The sequence below is a fragment of the Xiphophorus couchianus genome, chromosome 2 (assembly GCF_001444195.1).
Source record: "Xiphophorus couchianus chromosome 2, X_couchianus-1.0, whole genome shotgun sequence".
Classification (NCBI taxonomy): domain Eukaryota; kingdom Metazoa; phylum Chordata; class Actinopteri; order Cyprinodontiformes; family Poeciliidae; genus Xiphophorus; species Xiphophorus couchianus.
The window spans coordinates 3,944,947-3,960,921 of record NC_040229.1 but is presented as its reverse complement, the minus strand read 5'-3'; the positions used below and the strand labels follow the sequence as shown (position 1 = coordinate 3,960,921).

Sequence of the window (15,975 nt, the reverse complement as noted above, 5' to 3'; positions counted from 1 at the left end):
TGACCAGAACACAGGCAAACAAGGCAACAGAGGATCTGACAATGGAGCCTCGTATTTATGGTGGGGAAGGTGATTGCTGACGGGGACATAATGAAGGAACAGCTGTGGGACAACAAGAAGCTACAAAGTTTTGTTCAACCCCGAGAATAACCTATAACAGGCTCATAATCGATGCGACACCATTTGGATCAGCTTTAATCATGTGATCGGCACCAAACCCAACATGTTGGATATTAAATGATATTCAAACAGATGGCCCGAACATTCCTGCAGCGGAGCTTCCTCTGTTCAAAGCTCCACCTGCCCAGAATGGAGCCATTTCATTGGCTGTTTGTAGAGCTCACCTCCAGCAGAGGGCACTCTATGCTTAGGGTTCACCTGCAGATTCAGACCAATTCCTCATACTGTAAAGAGTTTCTAACAGGGAACATGGAGGATTTCCAGCTGAGCTGGTCAGAGTGCATTTCGGTCCGATCACTAACTGCAGAAAGAAAACCCTGACTAGTTTCTCTGAACTATTGTAATCAATTGGAGGGAAAACCGACCTGGTTCACTGACCCAGTGATGGACACTCGTGATGCCAGCTCATTAAATACACAAACTGAAAAAAAAAAAAAAAAATTATATTCACATGTTTTTGCACCATCAAGGCTCCCACAGCATCACAGAACCTCTTCTGTACCCAGCAGTGGGTTCTTCCACACATCCATCCTCAGAGTTCTTGAAAGGAATCCAAAACCACAACAGAAAATCTGCAGTACTACTATACTGCCAACAGGTGGGGGCGGGGATGAAGAAGTACAATTCTCTCATTAAGATCAGTTTTCCATTTCTCTAGAATTCATGATAGAATAATCCTTCCCATGTATTCCCACAAGAGGGCGCCGGTGCCCGTGGTTTACAGACCCAACAATCACCGATTTAAGCTTAAATTTTTTTATTGAAAATAAAGGCAGAGAGGAAAATAAACATGTCTCAGTAGCTCGGCATGATGTCCCATATCCTATCTATGAGAAAATTTGACTTGATTGATCAGACGATTGGATGTAAACGAGTCATTTTCATACAGTAAACATATTCACATATTTTAATCGTCTACCAGAAAAGCCCAGTTAGTTTTGAATAAGGCATGAATTGAACCGAAATTTTGTTACATGACAGTAAAATTAATGGTGAGAAAGTTAAAAAGTCATTTAAACTGGTACTGAGGAGTGAAATCTAAACCAAGAGGAGCTTCATCTGGATCCGCCTTTATTAGATATTCCATTGAAACAACTTTATATAAAATAACTTCTTCTTCACAACCGCCCTCAGACTGCAAACCCACATCTCCCTTCACCCTCACCTCCTCCGTGCTTCCCAGACAGATTTCCGACCCAATGATGTTTGGCGAGTCAGGAAGGCGGTGGCTGGTCTGGACTGTCCATCAACACACCAACATCTCTTCTCTGTTTTCTCTTTAAAGTTCACATTAAAATGAAAGCCTCATAATTATATTTACACGATATCCGTCGGTCCTCACAGGACCAGACCAGAGGGCCTGGTACTGATCCACCGACCCAAACAGCCCAGAAGATCAATAAATGATGTGCTTAGTTACAGTCAGAAGTCCAGAAAGGTTCAGATTTAAAGCAGAAAGGCTGTCATTGCCATTGATGTAATTACCCTGGTGCTTCTGGGCGTGTCCAATGAACCGGTACCGTCGACTTTAGACTTTTAGCTCCTGATCTGGGATGTCTGCTCATGGCATCGATGGATTTGGAGAACGCTGGTCACATCATAGTGGAGATCAAAGCAGGAGGCGCCTTGTGGACATTTTGTTGAAGCATTTCTCAGATTGTGGTTGAACCTGTTGGGCCCCTTCACACCGGGCTGAGACCAGCAGGAACACAGCGCTCCCCGAGGCTCTCCTGGACCCCGACGAGGACTCTGCTGCTCATCATAGAACATCAGAGTTCCCACAATGCAACAGGTGCGTGCATTAAGCTCTAGTTTCAACCAAAATGATCAATTAAAACCAGCTAGAGTGACACAATGACAGAGAAACAAAGCATCTCCAGGTGCCCAGGGCTGGAGCCCCATGCATTTGGAGATTTGCATGTGCTGCAGTCAGGCTCATAGCTGCTGACAAGAGCACACACATCTCCAAATTGTGCACATTGTCTAAAGCCTGGGAGAAGTTTTCTGCAACATGGCTTAAACTGATGGTGAATCTGCAGAAATTTCTGCAGATTGATGGGAAGCACCTGGAGATGCAGCAATAAGGCGGTAAGCTAACAGCAGGAGGAAATGCTGAATACTGCAGATTAATTGCAGTTCAGAGGGAAGGAGACCTCAGGGTCACGAGGGTCGATATCAGACACACGGCTGTAGTTTTTGAGGGAGCAGAGAGGTGAGCAGGCTGGGGAGACGTTGGGGAGTTTCTGGGTGGTTCCACTCCTCTTAAGGCGTAGCGGCAGTCCAACTAACTTCTAGATGACCGGAGCGGAGCGGTCGTTTGTGACGGTCGGCCGCAACTTCACTGTTGCAAACGGGTTTCCTCCTCTGCAGGCAGGACACAGACAGATGCATCAATAAACTGTCAAACAGAAGCAGGAAGAGAGGAGAGTTTGTTACTGGAGCTGCGTCACTCACCCCAAGAAAGGAGGTTTGGCCGTTCCATTAACTAAGGGCACCTGTCAACGAGACAAAGGACAAAACAAAGTTATTCTGCCTCTGCTGAGGCATCTGGAGAATGCAGCTGCTGAGACAAGTCACCATCTCTGGCAAACATCCAGAACAATCTGGCACCAAGTTCAGGTGTATGACCGAGTTAAATAGCGCCTCCTTTGGCCTGGGGTGGTACTACAGCCACTCAGGAACGTTAGAGGTTTAGGTGCTGCTGATTCATCTCTGTGTGGCAGCATTTTGTCTGCGATCAGATCCTCTACATACATGAACATGACCTCAGTCCCTCTGATCATGGCTGCCTACAGCAACAGGTGACCCAACTAGAGGGATTTATTCACTTGTCTTCAATAACACTCATGTTAGAAAGCATCTAAACTCAGCAAGTTTAAATGATGCTTAACAAGCACTAATTGTCCACTAGAGGGCAGACAACACCCAGATATCACTAAACTGGACTGCATTTAAAGCTCTGAGGAATACCAGCATAAAATGTAATAAACAAGCATTCAGGTCAATAATCTACCAGCTGTAACCTCGCAGGTTTTATTAGCTGAACATGAAATTGGGTCATTCTCATCTACCGGGATCAGGTCCACACAAAGCAGGAAAACAATGTCCATAAATCAGGATTCATTAAGCTGTAACTGAAAGCAGAACTATGGAAATAAGACTGGTGGCCCGCAGCATTACTAACCAACGGCTGTAGAGATGGAAACACGCTTCAATAGAGACTGTTCTGCGGGCCCAGGTAGAGACGTGTTGGACCATGAAACACTGTGAAGCCATCAGATTACAGATTATAATCTGTTGAAATCTGAACTCAGGCATGCAGCATCGCAGCTGACTGGATTGAAACCTTGCAGAGGGAAGCAGTCATGAGGCTATCTGGTAAAGAACCAACCAATCACCTTCCAATCACAACACAGCATCTGACAAATTAGAAGCTACGGCTAACAACATCTCAAGCTAGCCCGGATTTATTAAAGAAAACGTCTGGAATAAACGCCAGAAATGACAGAAAACTAGAGATTCACACCAGATAAACTCTCAGCATCATTTACAGCACAGCTACAACTCACTACTACGATCATTTAGTATAAGGAAGTACAAGTTTAATGCTGTTGTTGTAAATTCAGGGGAAGCCCCGCCCCCAGAGCTCACAGCGACCAAAACAACAACAAGCCAGGAGGAAAGTCAGATTCCTACGTGCTAAAAAACTAAAATCCAGGTAACTGGTGGGAGGATTTGGGACTGGAGACGTATCAGAGGAGAAACTCCCTGATGCAGCAGATGAACAATGAAGGACAACAAAGCATGTCCGACTTCACCTGCTTTCTGTTTTGAAGACCCTGCCAGCACCTTTAACCCTCTCCATGGCAACCTGCCTGACGCGGTGTTGTCTGCCAAAAGACTGACCAATCAGACCAGGAGTTTCCTTCAGGATGGAGGCAGCCCAGCAGCTGCTCGGGGTGTGGAGCTGCTGATAAGAGCAGGACTGAAGTCCAACCTGAGGGAGTGGAGTATCGACTGCTCTGACACGGCAGGAAACACAACCCAGTTCAGACTGGGGAGCTCCCAGCAGCAAGGGCCCAGTCCCTGCCCCCAGGAGGAAGAGGAGCGAAGGTCTTCATCTGGAAACATCAGACAAGTTCTCCAGGTTTCATTTCTAAAGCTTTTGTATTCTGGTGTTAAATCAGTAGGATGGAAGTCCAGGGGTCAGAGGTCAGCTCCAGTTGAAGAAAAAACGTAGAACCTTCAAAGTAGTCACATTCCATCGTGCATTTAAATATAACCCAGTCAATAAACTTCAGCAACCACAGTCCACATGCTTTGGTTCTAGAGACCAACCAGCACCATGGAGACAGAATGGACCGCCTGACGTCCACCTGGACGGACAGGACGGCGTTGATCACAGCAGCAGTCTCAGTGGTGAGAGACAGTGATGAAGTTTGCTTGCTCTGCTCCAAACCGCCAACATGTGGAAGATGATTTTCTGGTCAGATGAACTAAAACTTGCTGGTCTGTGTGGAAGATGCTACACATCAACCGCACACCCCACAGTGAAGCAGGGTGGTGGCAGTGTCATGCTGTTCTTCGGCACAGGAAGGTCAGCCAGAGCTGATGGAAGATTGGAACACAACAAGGTTCTGCTTTGTGTTGTTTTAATGTGAAACGGGTCCAGGCGTGTGAATGCTTTGGAGATCGTATCAGTGCGTCGGGTTCGGTACTGACCTTGTTCTGAGGCGGAGGCGTTTCTGGGAGTGCTGGTTTGGACGGGTTGACGTCGCTGTAGTCGGGTGGCGGCAGCAGGACCGGCTCGTAGTCTTCATCGCCCTCCTCTTCCTCCTGCAGGCTGGCGGCGCTCAGGCTGCTGCTACAGAGGAACAACACGTCAGCAGAGAAACGCTGACTCCGCCCCCTGACCTGCAGCCATGTCTCCATACCTGCTGGATGTGCTCTGGTCGGCGTATGGCCGGCAGTACGACGAGGGGAACCAGCCGCGTCTGGACACACACACACACACACACACACCAGATGATGCCATCATGTCTGACATTTGGAGAAACTGTCGACTGCCTCCAGCACAAAGAGCATCTTAACGAGATGACTGAGGCGGGACAGAAACTGCGGAGCCTCCTCCTGACAGGAAACGAGTTGAAGCACGTGGAGGAACCAGAACCAGAACCAGCTGCTCCTCCTGGAGCTGCTGATGATGATGAAGCTCCACTAAAGGCCTCAGAGAGGAAGAGAGGGAAACATACCAGGCATACTTTCTACCCTGCTGCATCACAACAGAAAGATCTCAACCCGACGGAGGAAACCCGTCCTTCCAGCTGAGCGATGTGAAGCACGCCTCTGAGCCGCCGCCTCCGCTGCTGGGAACTGACGCTTTCCTCCTGGGGGGCGTGGCCTATGAGCAGCCAGTGACCTGCGCATGGTTGGAACCCAACACAACCGGTTCTGACCAGCTTGTTGTGGTTCTGTCTGAGGCCACTGGGTCCACCACTTTGACAACTGAAGTTGGTTCTGATACCCAGATGGAGGAGGTTCTAATCCATCCAGCAGAACCTGTCCAGGAGTCACACGAAGCAAGAAACTGCAAGTTCCAACAAGTTTTGCCCTGTAGGAACCGAATCTGGATGCGATGACAGAGACTGGATTGCATTGGACCGAGCTGGACAGAATTTTGACTGAATTCTAGATACCAGGATCCGGACCGGACCTGGCTCTTTTAACTGAACTGGGATGAAGTTCTGCTCTCCACTTATATACTGACTGCTGACATTTACAGAACCTTAATCTGGGCCAGTCCAGAACTAGGCATCAACCGGTACCCAGCATAGACCAACCAGAACTTCCTCCGGTCCTGTTGGACCTGGACCACTCACTGCTGCGTCCGGTCCAACTCTCCGTACAGCCAGCCGTCCTTCTCCTGGTGGATGAGCAACGTGACGACATCACCGTGGTCGAAGCTGAGCAGCGTGTCGTTGTTGCCTGCCGTATGAGGGAAGATGGTCTTGACGTGGGACTTGGTTCCCCCGCTGAGACCGGAGGACATGGATGTGGACCTGGACAGGTCTCCCAGGCTGTCCTGCACTGGAGGACAAAGGGACATTCAGGAGGACGTCCTGGCTGGGGCGGCGCAGCGTTCTGGACAGGCGTGTCTCTGGTGGTACCTGAGCTGAGGTCCGAAGACGGGCTCAGAGGGGTTCTGGGCTCAGGGTTGAACATGTTGGCCAGTGGGCTGATCTTCAGCGGCGGCGCCGGAGGTGGAGTCAGTGGGCTCACGTGATTCTGAGGAACAACAAGGAAACTCAGATGAGCGTCTCAGGTCCAGAACCTGATAAACCAGACAAGTTCTAATCAGAACCATAACTCAACTGGGCCAGAGAGCCAGTTGAGTTATGAACTCAACTGGCCAGAACTTCCTCTTTAGCTGGACTTTGACCTGGAGCTAGAGAGCAAACACTGTCTCATGTGGACTGAGCAGGAAGTTCCCACACTGCTGGGTTCTGCTCTTTGACCCAAACAATGGACGAAATGTTCTGACCCAGTTCCTACTGATCTAAAGTAACATGAGAATCTGCAGCATCTGTTCTAGTCAGAAACAGAACCTTAGGTTCCTATGAGGCTCCTCAGATCTTCTGTCAGAACGTTTCACTGACCAGAACCGGAACCAGCAGGTTCTCACCTTGCTGTGGCGTCGTGTCTGCGCCGACTCTGGGTCGGAGGACAGACCTCGGATCATGGAGGTCACCGTGTCGGGAACCTTGTCCATGTTGCTGCATTTCTCCTGCCAGCTGGGCAGTCTGGTGCTCAGCAGCTCCTTGGCCTGGCGGACAGAAGGACAGAGGGTTAAAGGTCGTGACTCCACTGAGGAAGACGCAGGTCTGTGTCCGTCCTCACCTTGTCATGGAAGCTGCTGAGCTGGGAGGAAAACATGCAGTGCTTCTCAGCCAGGAACCAGAAACGCCTCTTCTCCTCCACCAGCGCCTCTCTGCAGCCGTCAGCAATGAACTTCTGCATGTCCGTCTGGCGGGACGAGATGGTCTCCAGGTACTGCAGAGACACGACATGAGGACCAGGATTCACTTTCCAGTGTTTCCTGTGTTGTTGTTTGAATCAGTGAACGTGCCGTCGTCACATATTTACACTCAGAGCTGCTGCTTATCAGCCCCATAAACCAGCTGCTCTTTGCTTTTATTGCTCCAGTTATTAGTTTAGTGCTGACAGACTCAGGGTGTGAAAACAGCAGGTCAAGGCAATGATGAGTTCAGGAGCTTTGGGTGTCTTTCTGCCCCAAACACAAATTAATCATTTCCCTTTCATATCGCAGATGACCCTGCCTGCACCAAACTGTTTTTCTACTACGTCTCGTCCATTTTCTCCAGATCGTCATGGTGACCGAATCTAGTCTCTTGGTTTTCCTTCCAATAGCAGAGATAGAGGAGCAGCAGCTCTGATTCAGTGCTGCCTTTCCTCAAGTCATCCACAGGAAAACCTCAGAGCTGTGACTCAGCGGTTTGCTATGAGATTCCTGAGATTAGCTTTAAGAGAGAACATTTCTGTTCATCCCTCATCTGCTTGTAAAGAAATGTTGGTGATTACCTGAAGCCAAGAGGGCAGGGCTTAAAACCCTCCTGGATGAATAAACAAACACCGGTTCAGCAGATTTGAGGAAGAACTGAGGGAAATAACAGCAGAGGCTCCAGCAGGTAAAAGATGAGCTGTTAGAGCCGGTTGATCAGGAATAGAAAGTATTGAAACCGAAAGTGTTCATGGCCTCTTCTGCTGAGCTTCATCCATGTCTGAAGTCTGGCCTCTAATCCACCTCAGCTGGGTCCAGTTCAGGAAACGAGCTGATGGACCAGCAATCAGGTCAAACATTAACCACCCCAGCAGAGAGCAAAAGATTTTCTGTTGTTCTTTCAGGTTCACTGGAGGAGGATGAGGAGGGCCGTGTGAGGAAGAGTTTTTCCTGCCGGGTCAGAGAGAAACTTCCCACATGGAAAACAGAATTCAGGGTCTCCTCTTCCATTTTCAGCCTTGAACTAGATTTCAAATTCTGAGTAAAACAGGATGGAATGGGATGCCATTTTTACCCACTGGTTCTGTTTTTATGACAAAACAACCCTATTCAAACACATTTACGAGACTCCTCATTTCTCAGTCAACTTGTTGTTCAGTTCAGAATATATTGCACAGGTTGGTTGTTCTGATTGTTTCTGGAAGTTCAGACTTTTAGTCAGTGGGACAGAGATTCATCCAAATCACCGATAGCAGGTTTTATTCTTCCTGGAAACATCTCACGCTAGTCTCTTCCTTTTCCAGATTTTCAGATCATATATTTAGAAAATCAGCAGGATTTGCAGCTGTGACACACTAAATGCATCATCGACCGCGTTCAATGCCGAAACGCGTCTGCCATGTTGAAACGACACCGGTTCATAGAGTAACATCTGGAGAAGGGCGTTGCTATGACGACGCCTTGAGCTGTCCAGAGGGCGGAGCCGTCCGGTCCGGCCATCATCCAAACGGAAGCATTCAACAGAACCTGGAGAAGCAGAGGTCAGAGGTCGGGGCAGTGCGGCGGTCTCACCTCGTTCTCCTTTAGGTCGTACTTGAACGCGTGCTTGGATTGACCTTTCCTCCTGAGCTTCTTCAGGTCAGTCTGGGAGCGGTCCAGAGACTCCTGCTTCTGTTTGTAATCCGTCTGGTAGCGCTTGAAGGTAGCCTGGGGACAGACAGAAGACGGACACATGAGACATGGACGTCCTTCAGACGGAGGCGCTGAAGTCAAACACTCACAGTCATGTACTTTACGTCCATATCCGTCTTCTTCTCCAGCTCTACGATGATCTCTCTGTGGAACCGCTTGAACTGCAGAGAGAAACGTTTAGATCGTGGTTCACCTCCAGTGATGCAGAGCACCCCCTAGAGGGAGACGTGCCAACACCGGTAACCCGGCACCAGCTCAACACGGTGGAAACGTCCTTCTGTTGGACTTGTTATCTGGATTCAAATCTAAGATTTACGGATCAAACCGGAGGTTCTGGAAACCGGTGCACGGCTAAACCCAAATATTTACTCATTTATCACTTTGTATTTATGAAATATGATTTAAAGCTACTTACATTCTCCTCCAGTTCAGTGTGCAGCTTCCAGTGACTTTCTGCCATTTCCATCAGAACAACACCTGCAAGACAACGTGTCATGTCCAGGTCATCACAGCGGCTGCTTTCTTTCACAACACAACACTGAAGCTCGTTCTAGCTAACCGCTTTATTACAGTCTGTAGTCAATGGGAAGGACGATACTAATAAACCTCAACCACTCTGCAACAAACCAGTTAGTGTTCAAACAATGAGGAGCTGCTCAGTCCAACAGAACAGATAGAAGTTCAACTGCAGAAAGCATGTCAAATCACGCCGAGGTAGGAACAGAGATCAGCAGAGACCAAACGAGCAGCTGAGGAAACCATGAGGAAACGCTCAACCTCTAAACCTCTAAACCCCTAAATCTCTAACCTCTTAACCCCTAAACCATGAACTGTTCAGAACAAATGGTCAAACTGGGCAAGGTGGGAATACGTATTGGGTTTATTGGTTTCAGAGTCCAACAGGAAGACCAACAAATGTTAGAGCAGAGCGAACAGCACTGGATGGAACCAGAACCAGTACGGAACCAGACCAGAACCCATCCGTCTGGTTCTGTCAGCAGCTAACTCTAGCCTCTTTAATCCAGGTCAGATTATGGATTAATAATCTGACTGGCCTTCCTACTTTATGAGTCGGGAGCGCCCGGACCGGAACAGCCCCGCCTCTTTGGTTCTGATAAGGGAGCCAGACGGGCTGGCTCAGAACCTGAACTTTGGTCAGAGCCTTCATCACCTGCTGATTGCTATTAAAGATGGCCGCCGCCTCTCTGAGTCAGGACGAGCCGACGGCAGCGGCGCTTTGACCGCCGTCACGATGATGCTGCAGCACACCGGCTTAGTAACTAGTTACTTCTACTCAGTTACATCTACTGGACAAAATGGCCTTTTAGTTTTACTACAAAGTACTTTACTTTTACTTGAGTAATAATACTTTGAAGTACCGTTACTCTTACTGGAGTAAAACTGTAGCTGAAACAGAATTTTAGAGAGAATCTTGTTTGAACTGCAGCTGCACCCAAAACTGTGCCCTCCTCCCACACACACACACATCTGTTCTACTAATTTAAGTTTTAATATTGAAAGTGTTTCTTTTGCTTTAATTTATGATCATGTTATTTATTTGTCTTCATGCTCTCCATTTTAGTCCTTGAAATAAAAAGCTTTGCTCATAACTGATGACATCATTCAACTCCAAGGGAGATGACCTTTGACCCCAGGCCTTCAGAGCTGATCTGATCGTTTTAAAACAATTAGAGCTGCTTCACCAGGCGTCTGATCTGTCAGTGTTGTCATGTTTTCTCCTGTCTTGTTGTCGGTGACGGTTTGGTTTCTGGTTTAGTGGAGGATCGTCTCCAGCTGATCTGCACAGGAATTTCACACAAACATGGGCGTGGCCTACAGCAGGTCACATGATCAGTATGGGTCTGAACCCGGTTCTGATTGGGTCCAAAGAGGCAGAAGCTGCAGCGAGTCTCAGCAGAGAAACATTTGCTGCAGCTGAAGGCAGCCATTGTTCACCGCAGGGTGCGGCTGAGAAACCTGATCCTGATTCATAACAGGAACCTGTAAATCACATGGCGGAGCTGAAGCTCGGTCCGGTACCGGCCCGGTACCAGCACGGCCCCTCCAGTGTTCAGTCACTGAAGCAGAGCCACAGGTGCCATAGGTCCAGTAAAACCCTGAGCTGCTTCAAAATGCTGGTTGGTCTCCAGAACCAGAACCTCAGACTGCAGCTCTGGGTTTATTTGGGGTCGTCAGGGTCACGGGGCTGAACATGCAGCCAGTGCTGCGTGGCCTGATGCCTCTAGGGTCTGATGATCACTGTGGCCTCAAGTGACCCAGGAAACAATGGATATATTATTAATGTGCTTTTGGTATGAAGGCGCTTTATGATGGACGGACGGACGGATCTTGGCTCTGGTCACAGATTTATAGAACATCGTTTGTACTGAGAAACAGTTTTCGTGTGGATGAAAGCTACATACTGACTGGTTTTCCCAGGGTCACTGAATCAGCATCATGTTGGGCTGAAGGTTTGAGCTCATTAATGGCGACCCTAGTGACGCCATGGCAACCAGGCCTGAACCAATCAGCTGCGCTCACCCAGCTCCCTGGACATGGGCGACACCATGGCGTTCTCTCCGATCTTTGACACGGCGTTGAAGTAAGATTTTCCGGCCGTGGTCATGGCTGCAAGAGAAAACCGCTGTGAACATCATCATCCTCATCAGCTGCCCCACTGACCTCAGGTGACCCCGGTGACCTCACCTGTGACGGACTTCTCGTAGCTCTTTCCCAGGTTGACGAGGTTCCTCAGGGCCGGGTTGAACTGCTCCATCACATTCTGTGAACCAGAACCAGAAACCAGTTAGTTATCCCCACTGCTGCTACTTTCCCAGTAAGCATCTCTGATCGTTGGAGGAAGAGAAGCGATGAAGAGGATAGTGAGTCCCCTTGCCGCTCTGGGTGGAGAGCCAGGTCAGTCTCTTCCTGCGGTTGGTCTATAAATGTCGTCATGACGACAATAACCTTCGATCTTTAACTTTCCATCGTCACAGAGCGAAGCCCAGACCCAGGAGCGCTACCATGGAGACAGAAACATCAGAAATACCTGCTTCACACACACCTGAAGAGATCAAGGACAGGAAGGACTTTATATGGACAGAGTGAAGTTCCTGGTTCCATCACTATCCCAGTTTGACCTTTGACCTCCAGGCTGGTTCCAGCCAGGACAGATTAATGATGAGTTCACCTAATTGTCAAGCTGGGCCTCCTGGTTCCTGATAGAGTGTGAAGCGCTGGTTTAACTGGTTGAGCCTAAGACGACGCAGGAAATGCTGCAGTGTGGAAGCAAGCGCCGCATCGCAGCTCCTTCAGATAATCTGGATTGAACATCATCAGATATTCCAGCTCATTGGACCTGATAACAGAACATGGATTACTCACCAAGATTAGTCAGTCAAGATGAGGATTAATCTGTTCACAGCTGGATTAACACGTTTCACAAACTTTTACTCTGTTCCTGAAAGTTCTCTAATCTCTTGTTTCACTCCAACAACAACTGAAAAGATAAAATAATCTGAGTTTTGGACAGAGTATGAAATGTGACGCCTGCCTCAGAAATGATTCATTCTGGCCGACAACAAGCTGTTTGAGCTCATCCATGTTCTGAGAGGCTGAGTCTCTGTTTGGGTCCAGAGCAGCAGAAGCTGGGTTTGCTTCTGCCTCGGGCCGGCTGGGCTCTCATACCTGACATAGGTGGAGGTTAGCTGTGTAAACATCCAGCCCATGAATTTACACAAGATAACCTGAAGATTCAATCAGTTCAGTTGAGAACGGCTCATTTCCCCATAGAGCAGAATCGGACCGGACCGGACCGGACCGACTGGCGGCTATACATCCAAACTTTAAATACCAACTTCAAATTAATCAGTGAGACAAACATAGAAACAATTTTTAGATGTTTTATCTCATTTCAAATCATCAGAAAAAAAACATCCAGATTGAATAGAAAGAGAAGCAGATGAGCAGTTTCACCTGAGACAGTGTTTCTGTCCCAGGTGTTTCTGTCCCAGGTGTTTCTGTCTCGGGTGTTTCTGTCCCAGGTGTTTCTGTCTCGGGTGTTTCTGTCCCGGGTGTTTCTGTCTCGGGTGTTTCTGTCTCGGGTGTTTCTGTCCCGGGTGTTTCTGTCTCGGGTGTTTCTGTCTCGGGTGTTTCTGTCCCGGGTGTTTCTGTCTCGGGTGTTTCTGTCTCACCTTGAACGTGCTCTCCGTCAGCTTGCTCACTCCGTCGGGCGTCCTCGCCATGACGGTAGCTCGTCTCTCTTCCAGGTAGCAGAACTCAGAAAACCCAAACGTGACTCCGTAATCCCGGCTTGTCCTCGGTGCCACTAGAACTCCCAGCGGCTCTAGTCTGGACCTCGGTTCCGAGCTTGAGGGCAGAGACCTTCCGGGACTCAGCGGCGGACCGACTGCTGGGTGGACTGGTCCTGACCGGGACACCGAGGAGGAGGAGGAGGAGGGCGGGTCCTGTGACGTAACGAGGCGTCACTTATTAAAGTCAACAGGTGGGATGAGAAGCGCTTATTAAATGATGACGCATCGACCAATGAAATGCGCTGTGTGGCCAGCAGAGGGCGCTGTTTCAGTATGGCACAAGGTCTAAAGCTGTTTTTAAATCATGTTTTTGCTTTTTAAGGCCTAAATGTTTTAACTCAGCCACACTGGAGGGTTAGGGTTAGCAGTAGTATTTATTCTGGCCCATAATTTGATGGTTGGTGCCTGACCTGGACACTGGGTTCATGGTGGGGGGGAGGGGGGGGGGGTCAATAATAATATTACTCAAGTAAAAGATAGAGGCACAGTATAGTAAAACTACTCTTAAAAAAATACTTTTTTTTTACAAAAAGGTTACTTGAGTGACTTAGACTTAGACTGACTTTATTGTCATTTTGCATGCACAGGGTGTATAGAATAGAATAGAATAGAATGACTTTATTCATCCCAGCAGGGAAATTATTTCGCAGTTACAGCAGCATAGAGACAAGACACACAACAACCACCACTGAGTAGCAGTTGTAGACAAAATAAAATAAAATATAACATGCTGTCAATATAAAAAGCAGCTTAGAGCAGTCCTTGCAAGGATTCAAAATGCAGATATGTATATGTAAATATATGTACAGCAGTGTGCCACAGTGCAGTTGTGCAAATCGGACTGATTAGTGCAGAACAATGATTTAGCTTTTATTGTACAGTGAGATGGCATGTGGCAGGAAGGATTTCCTGTATCTGTCCCTACGACAGCGGAGCTGGAGCAGCCTATGTGAGAAGGAGCTCCGCTGTCTGTCCACTATGTGGTGGAGAGGCTGCTGTTTATTGTCCATAATAGACAGAACCTTCTTCAGTGTCCTCCTCTCCACCACAGTTTCCAGGGACTCCAGTCTTAGTCCCAGTACAGAGCCAGCTTTCCTGATGATTTTGTCTAGTCTATTAGAGTCACTGGCTCTGATGCTGCTTCCCCAACACACAGCAGCAAAGAAGATGGCGCCGGCAACAACACTGTGATAAAAGGTCTCCAACATCTTGCTGCACACATTGAAGGATCTCAGCTTCCTTAAAAAATAGAGTCTGCTCATCCCCTTCCTGCACACAGCGTCAGTGTTAGATGCCCAGTCCAGTCTGTTGCCGATTACAACTCCCAGGTATTTGTAATCCTCCACCTCCTCCACCACTTCCCCTTTGACCTTTAGTGGCCGTGAAGGTATCTTCTTCCTTCTGAAGTCAATCACCATCTCTCTGGTCTTACTAATGTTGAGCCTCAGGTGATTCTGCTCAGACCACTCCACAAAGCCGTCCACCAGTGTCCTGTACTCCCCCTCCCCTCCATCCCCTATACACCCGACAACCGCTGAGTCATCAGAAAACTTCTGTAGGTGACATGACTCAGAGTTGTACTGGAAATCAGTGGTGTACAAGGTGAAGAGAAAGGGAGAAAGCACAGTTCCCTGTGGAGCTCCTACGTCACTGACCACCACATCAGACAGGACACTGCCCAGACGGACAAACTGTGGCCTGACTGTCAAGTAGTCAGTCACCCAGGAGATCACTGAGTCGTTGACACCCATCCTCCACAGCTTCTCACCCAGCAGTAGAGGCTGGATGGTGTTGAAGGCACTGGAGAAATCAAAGAATGTGATTCTCACAGTGTCTCCTCCACCATCCAGGTGCGACAGCGCTCGTTGCAGCAGGAAGATGATGGCATCGTCAACTCCTAAGTGGGGCTGGTAGGCAAATTGCAGGGGGTCTAGAAACGTCCTCACCTGAGGCCTCAGCTGGGCCAAGACCAGTCTCTCCATGACCTTTATCACATGAGATGTGAGAGCGACTGGTCTGTAGTCCTCTGGGTCGGATGGCCTTGGCTTCTTGGGAACAGGAACCACATGTGATGTCTTCCACCGCAGCGGGACTCTCTCCAGCCTCAAGCTCAGGTTGTACATGTGTGCCAGTACAGGGGCCAGCTGGATGGAGCAGGTCTTCAGGATCCGTGGTGTAATGCCATCAGGTCCTGCAGCCTTCCCCTGGTGTAATCGCTCCAACTGTCTCTCAACCTGGCCTGTAGTCACCGTTAGCTGGGGGTAGGTGTTGTTGTCTGCAGTGGAGATGGGGGGGGAGGGGGGGCTGAAGGAGAGGTGGGGGGCAGGAGAATGCAGGTAGGTGGATTGAACAACTTGGGGCAGTGTGGATGTGTGGGGGGCTGGTGGTGGTATGGGAGTAGCAGGAGGTGAGCTGAACCTGTTGAAAAACTGGTTGAACTGGTTTGCTCTATCCAGGCCCCCAGACATCTGTGTGTCCTTCCCCTTCATTCCAGCGATGTTCTTCATTCCTTTCCACACATCTCTCACACTGTTCTGCTCGAGTTTGGACTCAAGCTTCCTCCTGTAGTTGTCCTTGCATGTCCTCAGTGTCTCTCTGATTTCAAGCTGGACTCTCCTCTGCTCCTCCTTATCTCCAGACCTGAAAGCCATCTTCTTTTTGTTTAGGTCACTTCAGGTCACTGGTAATCCAGGGTTTGTTGTTGGAGAAGCAGCTAACGGTCCGGGCTGGCATGAGAGTCTCCTCACAGAATCTGATGTATTCAGTGATGCA

General features: G+C 48.7%; 1 protein-coding gene across 2 annotated transcripts; it reads right to left on the bottom strand.

The window, feature by feature from the left end:
• Positions 1 to 920: 920 nt before the first annotated feature.
• baiap2l1a (BAR/IMD domain containing adaptor protein 2 like 1a) lies at positions 921 to 13,347 on the bottom strand. 2 transcript variants are annotated; one of them, XM_028035183.1, is made up of 14 exons: positions 13,084 to 13,347; positions 11,597 to 11,672; positions 11,432 to 11,518; positions 9,306 to 9,367; positions 8,980 to 9,051; positions 8,771 to 8,905; positions 7,078 to 7,230; positions 6,863 to 7,003; positions 6,348 to 6,465; positions 6,060 to 6,267; positions 5,115 to 5,174; positions 4,903 to 5,041; positions 2,635 to 2,675; positions 921 to 2,544 (listed from the first exon to the last, which is right to left on the bottom strand). In XM_028035183.1, the coding sequence occupies exons 1-14, from the start codon at positions 13,132 to 13,134 to the stop codon at positions 2,472 to 2,474; spliced, it is 1,416 nt and encodes a 471-aa protein (XP_027890984.1). In that variant the 5' UTR covers positions 13,135 to 13,347; the 3' UTR covers positions 921 to 2,471. The 2 variants fall into 2 exon arrangements, with proteins under 2 accessions (XP_027890984.1, XP_027890976.1); XM_028035175.1 differs by having other exon boundaries at positions 4,903 to 5,044; positions 13,084 to 13,346.
• Positions 13,348 to 15,975: the final 2,628 nt, after the last annotated feature.

Excerpts from the sequence above, each read along its gene's own strand:
- baiap2l1a (XM_028035175.1), bottom strand. The coding sequence starts at position 13,134 with ATGGCGAGGACGCCCGACGGAGTGAGCAAGCTGACGGAGAGCACGTTC. Across the intron at positions 11,519-11,596 it reads CTACGAGAAGTCCGTCACAG|CCATGACCACGGCCGGAAAA; the intron begins GTGAGGTCACCG and ends TTTCTCTTGCAG. Across the intron at positions 9,052-9,305 it reads ACACTGAACTGGAGGAGAAT|TTCAAGCGGTTCCACAGAGA; the intron begins GTAAGTAGCTTT and ends TTCTCTCTGCAG.